Below are 14521 nucleotides of genomic sequence, written 5' to 3' on the forward strand. Positions count from 1 at the left end.
CAAAGACAAAGAAGCCAGACTGAAGGGGCTCTGCTGGCTAAATCTGGGATAATCCAAGTACCTGAATAATAAGTACAATAATTAATAATAAACAATTCAAAAAATTGATATTGTGATTCCATTCTGATAATAAATTTCTAAACAAATTAAATATCACATAAATGGGATATGAGAAAGGATTCTTACTTGTGGTAAAATGTCACATGCAGAAAGAACTGATAAACATATATGGAAGGAATGTTGGAGTTTGGAAATCACAGTTTTTAAATCAGCATTTTAAATACTCAATCAGGTAACAGTCATCAAGGATGGTAACTCCAGAGGAAATTTAGATGAGAAGTAGGCTATATGTATGGTTTTAAAGTATTTCCCCACAGAATGCTCATTTCTTAAAAGGGTAAGAGTGGTAATTATATGTTGAGAAAAAAGAAGCAGGTGATCAGATTGAATTTTACCAATGAGAAACAGATGGACACAGGATCATCTATCTAGTATTTCTGATAAAAATGCATAACATGAATCTAGTCATGAAGAAACATTAGACAAACACAAAATGAGGAACATACTATTTTTTTTAAAAAGGTAGGGGACTACTTTCTCAAAAGTACTCATATTACAAAGCCATAGACTATGAACATGGTCCAGATTAAAAGAGGCTAAAGAGACATGACATGTAAACATAACACTGTCCCTAAACTGGATCCTTTACAGAGAACAAAGAAAATACACTAAAGGATATTATTGGGTCAATTGAAAAATTGGAATACAGATGGGAGATTACATAGAAGTACTGTATCAACATTAAAAAATCTAGAGGTACAGATATCTTAGAAATGGGTTTTATATTTTATCAAGTTTTTATCACCTATCAAAATAATTCAGTAAAACTTCTTTAAACTGTGCTAATGTGGCAAACTGCATGTTTAAATTCCTTAATGTTGAAACATTTGGATTCCTAGACTAAACACCTTTTTGTTATAGTTTATCATTCATTTTAAAAAACACCTGAATTGATTTGCAAATCAACCAAACAATTCCCCAAAATACGAAACAAAGGAAACAAACAAAAGAGAATCCAAGTCTTATTACCAAAAGAATTTGAAAAGAATGATATTTTTTTAGGTTAAAAGAGGCTAGATGGTATTGTGTGTGTGTGAGTGTATGTGTGTTAGTGGAGTGGGTGTTATGAATCAGAGGTGGAAAAATCTCTTACTGAGAGGAAAGAAAAGACAGAAACCCTAGAGAGAAGCAAGGAGAATATCATTGAACATGGGAAGTAAACTGATTGCTGATTAAGACAATTTGTCAAGGTCCCTGGCTGATCCACTCACAACTAGCTTTGAGAATGTCCCTGATTCCTATTAGAAAAACACCCTTACTGGGTTTAACCTATACCAAACAATTTGTCGCAGTCAAAGATGCTGTGGAAAGGTCCTAGCTCTGATTGCAGAAAGGCCTTACTAATAACGCAAGAGTCAGGAGGTAAGATATTCATCCACACAGTCAAATTCTCTCCTTCAGCATTTAGAATAATGGCTCACAACCCTAGCTCTACATTAGAATCACCTAGAGACCTTTAAAAACTACTAAATTCTAGGCCACATCCCCAAAGCGATTCAGAACTTTTGGTATGGGGCATGGGCATTAACATTTTATTAATCTCCCCCTGGGATTCTCACTTTCAACCAGGGTTGAGAAAAACTGTGAAGCTACATGTACCCAGATGTTAAAAAAGGATTTATTGTAGTAACACTGGTTAAATACCTTTGAAACCAAAATCTCAGTTGTTTTGTTTTTTATGGTTTGGATAATCAATCTTAACAGTTCTTCTGTTCAATTCTAAGAAATATTTTTAAATGACACCTATGAAATTTTAAAATATTTTGGTCAAATAAAAATCTTGCTGTCACTATATCCTTCAATGAGTTTCACATCCAATGCATGACGAAACTTTCATCAAACTCTAAGGCTTTAGTGCTATTTGATGGTAAGGTTTAAATTCAAAGCACCCTTGATCTGTAACAGAAAATAATTAAGTCAGTTTATATAAATCCTTTTTGAAAGATTTAATCCAGCATTCAAAATCATGTCTCATAATTTACATAAAATATCACCAGGGTGTTGTTCCCAGTGAATATACTGCTTGAAGGAGGCATTTGGAGCAGCTGGAGAGTATTAAACTTGCCACTCTCAGCAAGATGATATGTTGTCTATTGATTTATCTGAATTTCATTTCTAAAAACTGTACACAAAAACAGCCTCTCTCATGGGTTCAGCATTTCTCCATGCCTCCATATTTCCATTACAAAACAAAATTTGAATATTGCTCTTAATGATTTTCCTATAAAGACAAAATTCTTACCTGAATTAGAGCAGATGATATCTTGAGAGTTCTTGCACATTTGGTTACTTTTTTTCTTTGTCAGGTCACAGTTGGTCGGGTACTGGCAAGCTTCCCCGGACCATCCTTCATCACATTTACACTTGCCACAGTCACACTTGCCATGGCCTGAGGATTTAACAAAAACCAGTTAGAATGGACCTATTGCACAAAAATAAAAACCACTGTTGTAACTAAAACTATTAAGGGGGATGTTGGTTCATAGACTCAGCTATAACAAATGTTCGGCTCTTGTATGCTACAATGGCTGAGGGTAATGCTATTATGTATAGAATAATGTGGTATGAGACTATTTCAATAAGCAATTTTTGATACATCATTCTAAAATGTAAATTAATTTAGAGAAATTAGTGTAGGAAAAAAAAACAAACCAGAAGTCTAATAAACTACCAAAAAAAAAAAAAAAACACCCCACCTAGCACCTCAGCATTTAAGAGACAAATGCCCAGGAAAAATATATATATTTAACTTATTTCAGAGTACATAAAATCAAAAACATGGTACTCCACTAAACTAAACATTGGTCTTATACACATTTGAATTAAACAGGTAATGAAGTTTTATGGATAAATTAAATACCACCTATGCATAAGATTGAATTAAAAATAAGTATATACTTTGCTTCATTTCTTAGTGAGGATAATTCATTCAAGAATCAAAAGGATAACAGTCATATGGTATGCACAGATGTTTATCTTTCATGTTCTTAAATCAACATTTTGTTTTAGGTAATGCTGTTTTGTTTTGTTTTTTATTGTTGTGAACATCAATTTTATTATGTCCTGTCTGATGTAGCCTGATGATGCTTTTATTGACTACACATTAGTCTGACAGAAGTCAAAACCATGTACAATAATTGGCCCTTGCCCGCAAGGAACTTAAAACCTTCAAATTAAGGCTTAATATGCAGAGACAGGTTTTATCACCTTAAGCCAGAAATGTTGGCTGGACCTTGTGTTAAACTGGTCAATATAGTCTATGAACTAAATAAATTAGAGAAGAGAGACCAATAGCACTATGGTAGCCAAAGCACACTTTCTGGATTGCCTTGACCTTTAACAGTAGAGTTTGAAGTGGCTATAGGGAGAGTAATTGCTCTTATATTCCATAATAAAATAATACTATGTATTAATATCTGAAATTCATAGGCCACAATGGAATAAAATCATTGATTTGGTTTCAACAGTCATTCAGTGTGGTTGCCAAATTCCACATGATGGTTGGTCAGACTGAATGGTTTGGAGGCTTCCCACTGGAGCATATTTGGCAGAACCTGAATCTGTGACTGGCTGATATTTTTAAAAACTCCTCTTTATTTCTTATATTCCAATTGAATTTATCAAATCAATTATTCTATTTTACTAATAAAACCTTCCAAGTGCCCTAATTGTAATTCATTTTATTACATGCATATTACTCTGTCAAATTGATTATAGCATTTTGCATTCCTGTCTGACCCTACACAATAGCGTCAATTCGGCCAACTTGGTATCATTTATAAGCATAAGTGATCTCTCCTGTCAACCATCCCATCTATTTATTAAAATATTAAGCCAAATTCTTGGAAATGACTAGGCTTTCTCAGGAAATTAAGTATCTTGGAAACTACTGGCTCTTTAATAACATTAGTGTATTAGATTGAACTACATGAAATTGCCACATTTATAAGATGAATAGAAGCTATTTTTTATGGTTCAATTTGAGATAAAGGTTTCTGATCAGCAGCAAAGAGAAGACAAATGATTTAGACTTTTTAAAAAATGTAGTATTAATGATTTTTGGATCTAGAATAAAAGACTACTCCATGCTTCTTTTATGTTGGACAGGACATCTTATACCTTAATCTAAGGTGTAAAGAGCATAGATGAGTAACCATTTGTGAGTCAAAGATCACAGATCTTAAAATTAAAATGGGGGGAAACTTAGGAAATGTATAGAAGATACAGAGGGGCCCATCCAGTCCAACATAACCCAATAATGCATCAGTGGCAGGAATATTCTAAGGTATATAACCAAAATTGAGTCTGTGGAGTTTAATGAAACTCCCTTCATAAACAGTCCTATGGTAAAATAGTCATGAGAAAGTTTATCTACTTTTAGTTTGTTACAATATATATGAGTGCAATAAAGACCCTCAGATGTACTGTGATGAAAAAAATGATTTAACTTTATAGTCCAAGGTACTGCAATTTTTAAAATAGGGGACCCCTTTTCCTCAAAATCTATATTAATATACTAGGTATACAATTAGACCAAAAAGTATAATTTGTTTTTCGGTTTTCCTTTAACATCTGGAGGCAATAGTGACAACTAACATAGTATGGGGTCATCTTCCTTTATTGTTTCTAATGTTATGCCAAGTAAAGGTCTCCCTGAATCACTTTTCCCACCTAAGAAAGTAAATAGAAACATATATATTTTACTATCAAGAATTATTAAATAATGGCCCATGCAGTATTATTTGGAAATACATGGTTTTTTAAAAAGAAAATAGTCCTCAGGGTGTTTTTGCACCTCCTTTCCTATTTTCCAAAAGAAAAGTAAGGGATTTGGCAGACCTCAAGGAACTCTATTACATCATCGATAGCAGAGCTTGAAAAACACACTCCAATTTTCTGAATAATTTATCAATTGCAAATAAGAGAACCTGGCTATTTTTTTTCTCCTAACTCAAATTCACTTAAAAGGTGGAGACAATATTTTTTTCTCTCACAGATATTAAAACAAACTGCCTAGGCCTGGAGGCAAGCCAGTCTTCCTTCTTATCACTTCTAACCTACACTGGGAAGGACCAGAGAATTCCTGCAGGCAGCCAGGCACAGGTTCCCATTTGATTCCACAGCTGTGTAGTTCTACCACATCCCCTCCTCACTCCTTCAGAATAACTGCTCCTTTACTCCACTGCAGCCTAGAGCTACAAGCACATCAGAGTCCTGGGAAAGAGAGCACAGCTCTCTCTGGATGTGAGTCTGAGGCATTTATGGTAGAAAGTCCTGGGTCCCAGGCATCTCCTACTGGTGGAAAAGAGGTGGCCATTTCCAGGGTTCCAGGTGAACATTATCTCCTTGGCCTGTCAGATACCGCTTCCTTTCACTGTGGCGATGGAGGCTGGAGTAGGGCCAGGGAAGGCCCACTAACCTTGAGGCTCAGGCAGGGGTCCTATTGCCTGGGCTAGCGGTAGCCCTGGCTCAGGGCTCTATGAAGTCCTAACCAGCCATGAATTCTCAAAGCCTGGCCATCCAGACCATTCCAGTTTTATGATTTTCATAACTCAATTGTTACAACTATGAAAGGGTGTTACGTTTTTTTCCATTTGAGAAGCTTTCTTTTAGATATTGTAATCTTCATGAAATTGGGTCTTAAAACAAACAATCCAACATGCTTGAGAATAAATCTGTTAACCTTCAAATGAGTTCCCAGGGAGTAGAGGGGAAACAAACCAAAAGAAAGTCAAAGCAAGGCAAAAACAACTCGCCAGCCAAAGTATTAGGGGTAAAAAAGTTGAAGGTTATTTTGACTGTTTCCAGGGTTATCAATTGCAAATCCTTTCATTGGAAGGTGAAAACAAGCCACGGTGGAGGGTAAAACCCCAAATTTTAGACTACAGATGCTGGGATCTCTGTCTTCAGCACTTCCCAGATGAGCTAATGTCTGGATTTCCAAAGATAAAGGAAAGGTGCTCCGACAAAGACAGAATAAAATGTTTTTGTGTGTGCATGTGTGTGTGTGGTTCTTAAATAAACAACACAGCAGCAGCTTTCCCGTGACTTCATAATCTTCCTTACCTGGGCACTAATCTACTCCAGTCAGTGGCTCCAATTAAAATTCATCAGTGCACAACGGAGGAATGGTTGATGCTTTTAATTTTTAAATTAAAACAAACTGCTTTGAAATGGAAATAAAGGCTTTACCGGTACTGAAGAATTTTCAAAAATCAATAGCCATGTACACATACAAATGAAAAATAACTGTACTTTTTCCTGCCAAACATGAGAGAGAAAAAACAAAGATGAGGGTGACAGTACTTACCCTCTCCTCCCAGTCTACTGATATTTTGTATGAAAATAAACTGCCAAAACTAACGTTCCTATTATATTAGCTATACCTATTTGTCTTCAAGTGCCCTTGAAGTCTTAAAAAGGTGAAAATTTATCCACATATATATATGGATAGATGATATATATATAGATACGGATGTAGTTAGACTAGACATTAGAGAGAGAGAGAGAGAGAAAGAGAGAGAGAGAGAGAGAGAATTCCCAGTGACGTTTTGTTTATTGATAAACTCCCATCACACAATCCCAGCAGATATAGATATATTTTCTTTTGGCATCCCAAGGGCAAGGCAGTGAGACCTAAATGTTCCAGATGCAGACAATAAGGAGGTTCACAGCCTGTAAATATTTCAAAACAATAATAAAACTGACTAAAGGCATCTGTTTTTCATTACCAATGTGCACAAGCAATTTTAAATGTCAGTGAAAAATATTCCTTCCTGAAAATATATTTTTTTGGTCTAAGTTATAAATAATTGTTGCAGTAACTATTGAGCTTTAATAATGTATAAATAAGTTTCAAATGGGAATTTTAAATTATTTATTCATTAATAAATATTGTATATTAATGGAAGTTAGTTTTTTTGAACTTTCCACTTATACAGTAGGCCCTAATACACAGATTCTTTAAATTTTTTCTTTACATTTTAATCTGAGTTCATTTTAGACTTACAGAAGAGTTGCAAAAATAGCAGAGTCCTCATATACTCTTCACCCAGTTTCCCCTAATGTTGACATCTTACATAATGCAGTACAATGATCAAAACTAAAAAATTGACATTGGTTCAATATTACCAACTAAACTGTACAGATTTGTGCAGATTTCATCAGTTTTCTCACTGATATCCTTTTGGATCTGACTTCTTTCAGTTAGCAAAATGCATTTAAGGTTCATCCATGTTGTGTTAATCAATTGTTAGTTCTTTTTTATTACTAATTAGAATTCCATTTGTGGATATAGCAGAGTTTTTTTTTATCCATTTACAAATTGAAGGATATGTGGGTTTTTCACAGTTTTTGGTAATTATGAATAAAACTGCTATAAACATTTCAGCTTAGATTTTATGTTTTCATTTCTCTTGAGTAACTGCCTAGGAGCAGGATTGCCAGATCATATAGATGTTTCTTTTGATATCTTATCTAAAAAATCTTTGCCTAACTCCAGCTTTATTCTTTTGTGAATGCCACACTCACTTTTTTACTCCAACTTTGTTCTTATTTTAAAAAACTGTTTTGGCTATTGTAGTTCCTTTGCTTTCCTATATAAATTAAAAAACAGCAATTTGACATCTATGAAAAAATTTACAAAAATTTTTATTGGGATTGCATTGAATCTATAGCTAAAATTAGAGAGGACTGCCATACTAAAAACATCGGCTTTTCCAATCCATGTATTTTGCTTATCTCTCCATTTATGTTTTCTTTGATTTTGTTCATTCAAGGTCATGTAGTTTTAACAACATAGAAATTCTGTACATATTATGTTAGATTTAAACCCAATAATTTTATTTGTTTTTGGTAGCACTATATGTGGTTTTTTTTAATTTTTCAAGTCCAATTTTTTGTTGTTAGAATATAAAAATACAAATAATTTTTGCATATTTTCATTTTATTTTACAACCTTGCTAAACTCATTGAATAATTCTAAGAACTTTCTGTTACATTCTTTGGGATTTTCTGTGCAGATAATCAGGCCATTTGTAAATGGAGACCACTATATTTCTTTACTTTCTATCTGTGTGTATGTGTTTTTTCTTGTCTTATTGCACTGGCCAGAACTTCCAGAAAAATGTTTATTAGTAGTGCTGTGTGAGAACATGAGAACATTTGTGGTTTGTTCATGATCTTAAGAAAAGGCATTCAGGATTTCAACATTACATATGATATTAATTACAGGATTTTTGTAGGGACCCATTTTCAGTTTAAGGAAGTTCCCTCCAAGAGCTTTTCATTAATGGATATTAAATTTTATCAAAAGCTTTCGCTGTATCTTTTGAGATTATCATATGTTTTTTTCATAGGTTTAGTCTGTAAATATGGTGAAGTACATTAGCTTATTTTTGAATATTGTACCAGCCTTGTATTTTGTGATATATCCCTTTTGGTTGTGAAGTATTATCTTTATTAATACATTGCTAAATTCCCTTTGCTGGTATTTTCTTGGGAATTTTTGCATCTATGTCCTTAAATGACATTGGAATGCAGTTTTCTTTATTGTAATGTTTTTATCTAGTTTTAGTATAAGATAATACTGGGTTAATGAAATGATATGGGATGTGTCCCATCATTTTCAGTTTCCTAGAAGAGATGGTTTGGAATTATTATTTGTCTTAAATGGTTGGTAGAATTTGCCAATGAAACCATCTGAGCCTGGAATTTTCTTTGTTGGAAGTTTTAAAATATGATTCAATTTCTTTAGTCAATATTGGACTATTACAGTTATCTATTTCTTTTTTAGTGATTTGGCCATTTGTGTATTTCAAGGAATTGGTCCATTTAAGGGCACCAAGGGGTTCACAGTATAATCTTACCAGTCTTTTAAAGTCTACAGTGTTGGTAATTATGTGCGCTATTTCATGCTAACATTGGAAATTTTTGTCTTTCCCTGCTGTTTTCATGGTCAGTCTGGCTAAAGCTATATCAATTTTATTTATATTTTCAAATCAGCTTTTGGCTTTGGTTTTACTGATTTTTCTCTATTGTGTTTCTCTCTACAATTTCATTAATTTCTGCTCAAATATTTTTTCTTCCTTCTGCTTTCTTTGGGTTTAATTAGCTCTTCCCTCCAACTCTAGTTTCTTAAGATAGAAACATAGATTATAGATTTTAAATCTTTCCTCTTTTGTAATATAAACATTTAAATACTTAAAATTTTCTCTCTAAGTACTACTTTTGCTTTCAATTCAAAATACCTTAATATCATTTGAGAGTTCTTCTTTGACCTATGATTATGCAGAAGTGGGTTGTTTAAATTTCAAATATTTAGGGATTTTTCAAATAAATTTTTGTAACTTCTCAAATGGAGGCTATCGATTGGTGGCTTGATAGCAACAGGTATTGTTTCAGTTGTCTTCCTTTTGAACCATACATGCCTAGATTTAGATTAATCAGATATTTTGTGAAGGAACTGTGAACAATAAACTGATTATACATGCATACATACATATATATATGCACATACATTTATATATATATATATATATTTTTTTTTTAAGGAAGTATCAGGGATTGAGCCCAGGACCTTGTCCATGGGAAGCAAGTGCTCAACCACTTAAGCAATGTCAGCTCCCCTATACGTCACTATTTAATGTAAATTCTTCTGAAGCTGGTAGAAAAAGGAATTTAGTAATTTAGTCTCCTAATTTCTCTAGTCCTCAGTGTGCTAATATGCAAAATTAAGAGACTGGTCTACATAACCCCAAATTTCCATTCATCTTCAAAAATTCCATGCTACAGCCTCTTTTCTTTTTTAACATAACAAAGCAAGGTAATTTCTTCAAATTGGATGGTTGACATATTAAAATGGGTTGGGGGAGGGCATTGATTAATTGATTGTAAGCAAATCTTTTTGCTACTAAAGAAAAGCAAGAAAAAAATGAAAATATCTTTGTTATTTAAAGCTCCTATTAAAATATTCCATATAATTTTGATATGTTTATTTTCAAATGAGTCATGATTGAATATTGCTAAATTGGGGAATTTAAAATTTGAAATTCTGATAACCTGAGATTGAGAGATAAATTATAACAAATTAACACAAAATAATTTGGCTTAATCTTAGGTGATAGATTTCATATCAAGCATATAATGATATATCAAATTTATGAAATAATTATATACACCAATCATACACCCATATTTTTATACCCACATGGAGACACATACACAAAAACACACTATTTTGGATATTTAGAGATGTTAGATATTAGTACAGATTGTACAACAGCTAGCTTTGGGAATGTCAATAGGTTCTTTAATCATTTAACTTCACTGGCCACATTTTTTTTTTGTCATCTGGTAAGTTAAAAATGTATATGAGCTCAGTATTTCTTGAGGGAACCAGGGTATGCCTAAAGGGATGCAGAATCTTTCTCAAGGGATGCAGGTATTATTAGAATTGTCTTCTCCACCCAGTTTCACACACACAACTCCCAAAAGGCCAGTGTCCCCTTTCCTAAAAATCCATGATAATTGGAGGGTAAACTACATCCCTCAGGTGTCTCAAGAAGAGACAGAGAAGACCACTGGACTAGATAACAGATGATCTCAGTTCTCTTTTGCAGTAAAAAGATTCCTCACTTGCTTTTCATTTCTTCCTAGGCTGCTGGTCTTATGTTGGGGTATTTTATTCAAGAGTATCTATTGGTATCCAATGCACCAAATGACAGAAGCTACTTAAGCCACTTGAGCAGTAGAAATCTAGCGTCCACAAAAGATATTTCTTAGTCAGTGGAAATGAATTTAAATCCAACAGGAATCTAAGAATTTTAGAATGTTGTAACCAGAGTAGACAAACATACTCCACCATTACCTCCTCCCTCCACTATAGACAACTACACATGCCAAGAAATCTGGGTAAAGGGAGATGTGTGTTTGTATGTGTACATGTGTGTATAAATGTATATAGTTATGCATGTTTATTAACATACATGTGTTCATTTATGTAAGTATTTGCATATATGAAAATTAGCAAAACTCTAAATTTTGCCTTTTAATATGATTGCCTAAAGTGATAGCTCTGGATGACAAAATAGTATTTAGCCTCACTTACAGTACTGAATTTTTTTCCAGAACTTGTTTTTGACAGATATGTACATATTTGACAGATATTATAAATATAACTCTTCCAATAGCGTTAATCTTCATCATCTCAAATTCTAACCATTACCTGAACAGTGAAATCTCTATATGTCCTAATTCCTCACTGCCAATAAGGAAGTGCCCATCAGCAAGGTGCTACTCTGTCTCCTTTGTGAGGCAGGATAATGCTTGGTTTTGGTGTGTGGGCCCCTGGAACAGATCGCCTAAGTTCAAATCCTGCCTCCGAGACTTGCTGACTAGGTAACCTCGTGTACATATTTATCTTCTCATTATCTCAGCTTCTTGATCCGAGAATAATAATGCCTGGCTCAAAGGATTGTTATGAGGTATGGAATGAGTTAGGGCCTATAAAGCACTTGCAACACTGCCTGTCAACATGTTAGCTATTGACATCTAAATTCAAAGAATTTGGAGAGCAGGTTGATCTGACATGGCTACCCTGCTAATCACAAGTCTAAACTTAAGGGAAGAGATACTTTCGTAGAACGAAAAAACGGATATCAGGGCAATACTGAGTCATGTTTCTCCCTTGCTCATATTGCACAGAAAAATTGCTGACCATTCTAATAGTGCATCTGGATTATAGAGCTATGAAATTTTCATGGAGGAGCTCTACATACCCCAAAACAAATACACAAACATACTAACAAATGAATTAAATAACTGTGGTTGAATAATCATTTAAAGATTTTAAAGTGATAACCAATATGCTAACATGTATCTACACACTCAAACATATATATATATATATGTACACACGTATATATGTGTGTATCTGTACATGTGTGTGCTATTTTTTCTTAGGTTATCTAAAATTCCTTCACATTCATACTGACCTTTGCTTCTGTTGCCTTTGGAAAAGCAACAAAAACACAAAAAGGAGTAAAAGAGTTATTGTTTCCTTGTTTTCAGTTTCAAAGCAAAGGAACTGCTACAAACTGGTGCGTTTCAAAATGTGGCACTCAGACTTCAGGGAGCACACGAGAAGATATTTGGGACACAAGAAGAAAACATTTATACTTATTTTTATTTTGTCTTTTAAAGAGGTTATTGGTACATTTTAGGTTCACAACACATTAACATGAACTAAATGTATATAAATTATACATGAATATGCATATAAATGGGTAAGTTCAATTTTTGATGTGATCAAAAGGGTTTGAGGCAACTGATTTAAGAATCTTTTTAAAATCTATTGATTTTAAAATTATAAGAAAGAGTCTATTTCTGAAGCTGCAGGGTATTTCCACAACATCTATTTTTTTGCTACTCTATACTTTATGATAATATTTTATTCAAAAATTTTAAAAGAAACCAAGTATTTTAGAAGGAATATCCTTATAAGGAATAATGATAAAGGGTGTTAATTTGGGATTTCAGTTTACAGGAGATTGTACAACCTAAAGTATCCTGATACCACACACTTGTGAATATGTAGTATGAGTAGGGGAGGCACAGGATTGGAGGGAGACCTGGGCCTAAAAATCCTTATAAGCTGAGGTCCTAGGAAGAGTTGGATAGAATATAGCTAAAGAGTATTGGAACAAGGAGGACACTATTATTCTGATAATATGCTGAGCCTGTATGAAAGGGCCATAGATTTTGTTGGTTGCTGCAAAAAGGCCATTTCCTCACCCACTCCAGAAAGATTGGAAATGCACCTGCAGGTCCCTGGAGAGGTTTTGCCTACTTTCTCTGTACCAACTTGGAATGCTTAAGATAGAACAGAGAAGGTTTCACAGACCACCACCTGTCCTGTAGGACAAGCATGGCACACTAAACACTGACTAGAGGAGAGGAAAAATCGCTGCCTGACTAGGATTTGTCATTAGAATAATAGACTGACTGGCCACAGACCAAATGGAGGATCCAGATGCCTTAGTCAATGCAGAGGGATGGAAGATGGAGGCCAGAGAAGGCAGAGATTAGCAGGAGTGAGAAGGTAACAGAACAGCAAGCCCCAGTGAGCAGTGAGCAGTGAACAGTTTAAAGGAAATTAAAGAAAAACGGAGGGATAGTATTTTCCATTTCTGAGTTTGTGATGTGAAGAAGTAATTGCCACCCACCTATCTCCTAACAGATTCAACGCATTTAATCCACAGATTTAGGAGATGATTCCACAAAGGATGGTTGAAATTTAACTGCATTTGAGGGGAAATAATTAAATCTGAATGTTGAATCATATAGAACAGACATGGCTCAGGGCCATCCTGAAGTGAAAATCTCTGAATGAAAATCTCTGAATGTTTGTTCCTTATGTCTGAAAAATAACAATAATTCAGTAAAATTCCCCACCTAATGAAATACTACTTACATAATCACAGAGAATCAGGCCAAAAGACTTGGTACAACTTATCTTCCTAATCATTCCACTTACAATTTCTCCATTCCCAAAACCATGTTTCTAAAAAATCAAGACCACTTCTTTTTAAATTGAAATAACATTAGGCCCCCCTGTTAATTCTGTTGCATTATTAAATTCCTATGGGAAGAACTCCTGCAAACAATGCTTACAAAAAATGTCCAAGAAGTAGACTTTTTAGTTAGAGAGAAAATTTCTTTATTGTCCCTTAAATAAACCTGTGCAATGGCTAACTGAAAGATTATCTATGGCTACCTTATGATCTACAAATGTTATGATCAATTAATTCTTCAAAATATTATGTTCTTCTAACCCAACTAAAAAGGTACAGATGGCAATGATTTATTTTTTCTTTCCTTTTCATTTCAAAAATTAACAAACATTTATATTTTGAGTTCACTTTATTGTTAATCCCTTAATTGCAATGACTTTTTTTTTTCCTATTTGCTCAGTAATTACCTGGGTGTACGTATTCTGTAAGCTGTTTTAAAGTGCTCAATTAATTAAAAATGTTGACAATTTGGTTTACTTGATTGAAAAAATGAAATCATTTTCTTGCAAGCAAGTAAAAGGACTTTAAGTCATGATTTTTTTTCTACAATACAAAAATCGGTCATCAGAAAATACATAAATCATCACTTGGCATGGAGACTAAATTGAGCTCATTGCTATTCATTTTAAAAACTTTTTAGTAACTCCTGAAATTCAGTCCAAAATTCAAAAAGCAATTCATGGACAAGGTGAAATATGTATATATTTAAAGTGGTGACTTTTGATTCCCTTAAAAATAAAATATCTAGATCAATAGACAGAAATAAAACAATTTAAAGTGGTAATAAAGCCAATAAATATTTTCCTGGAATAGAATACTGTCATTCAGTT

General features: G+C 33.7%; 1 protein-coding gene across 2 annotated transcripts in view; it reads right to left on the minus strand.

The window, feature by feature from the left end:
• ITGBL1 (integrin subunit beta like 1) overlaps positions 1 to 14521 on the minus strand; it is a 321497-nt gene that overhangs the window by 151839 nt on the left and 155137 nt on the right. For both annotated transcript variants that reach the window (XM_004458398.5, XM_071208213.1), the window contains one exon: positions 2363 to 2509. In XM_004458398.5, the coding sequence (XP_004458455.1) occupies positions 2363 to 2509 (147 nt within the window). The remainder of the gene's footprint in view (positions 1 to 2362; positions 2510 to 14521) is intronic.

The sequence above is a fragment of the Dasypus novemcinctus genome, chromosome 15, assembly GCF_030445035.2.
Source record: "Dasypus novemcinctus isolate mDasNov1 chromosome 15, mDasNov1.1.hap2, whole genome shotgun sequence".
Lineage (NCBI taxonomy): Eukaryota > Metazoa > Chordata > Mammalia > Cingulata > Dasypodidae > Dasypus > Dasypus novemcinctus.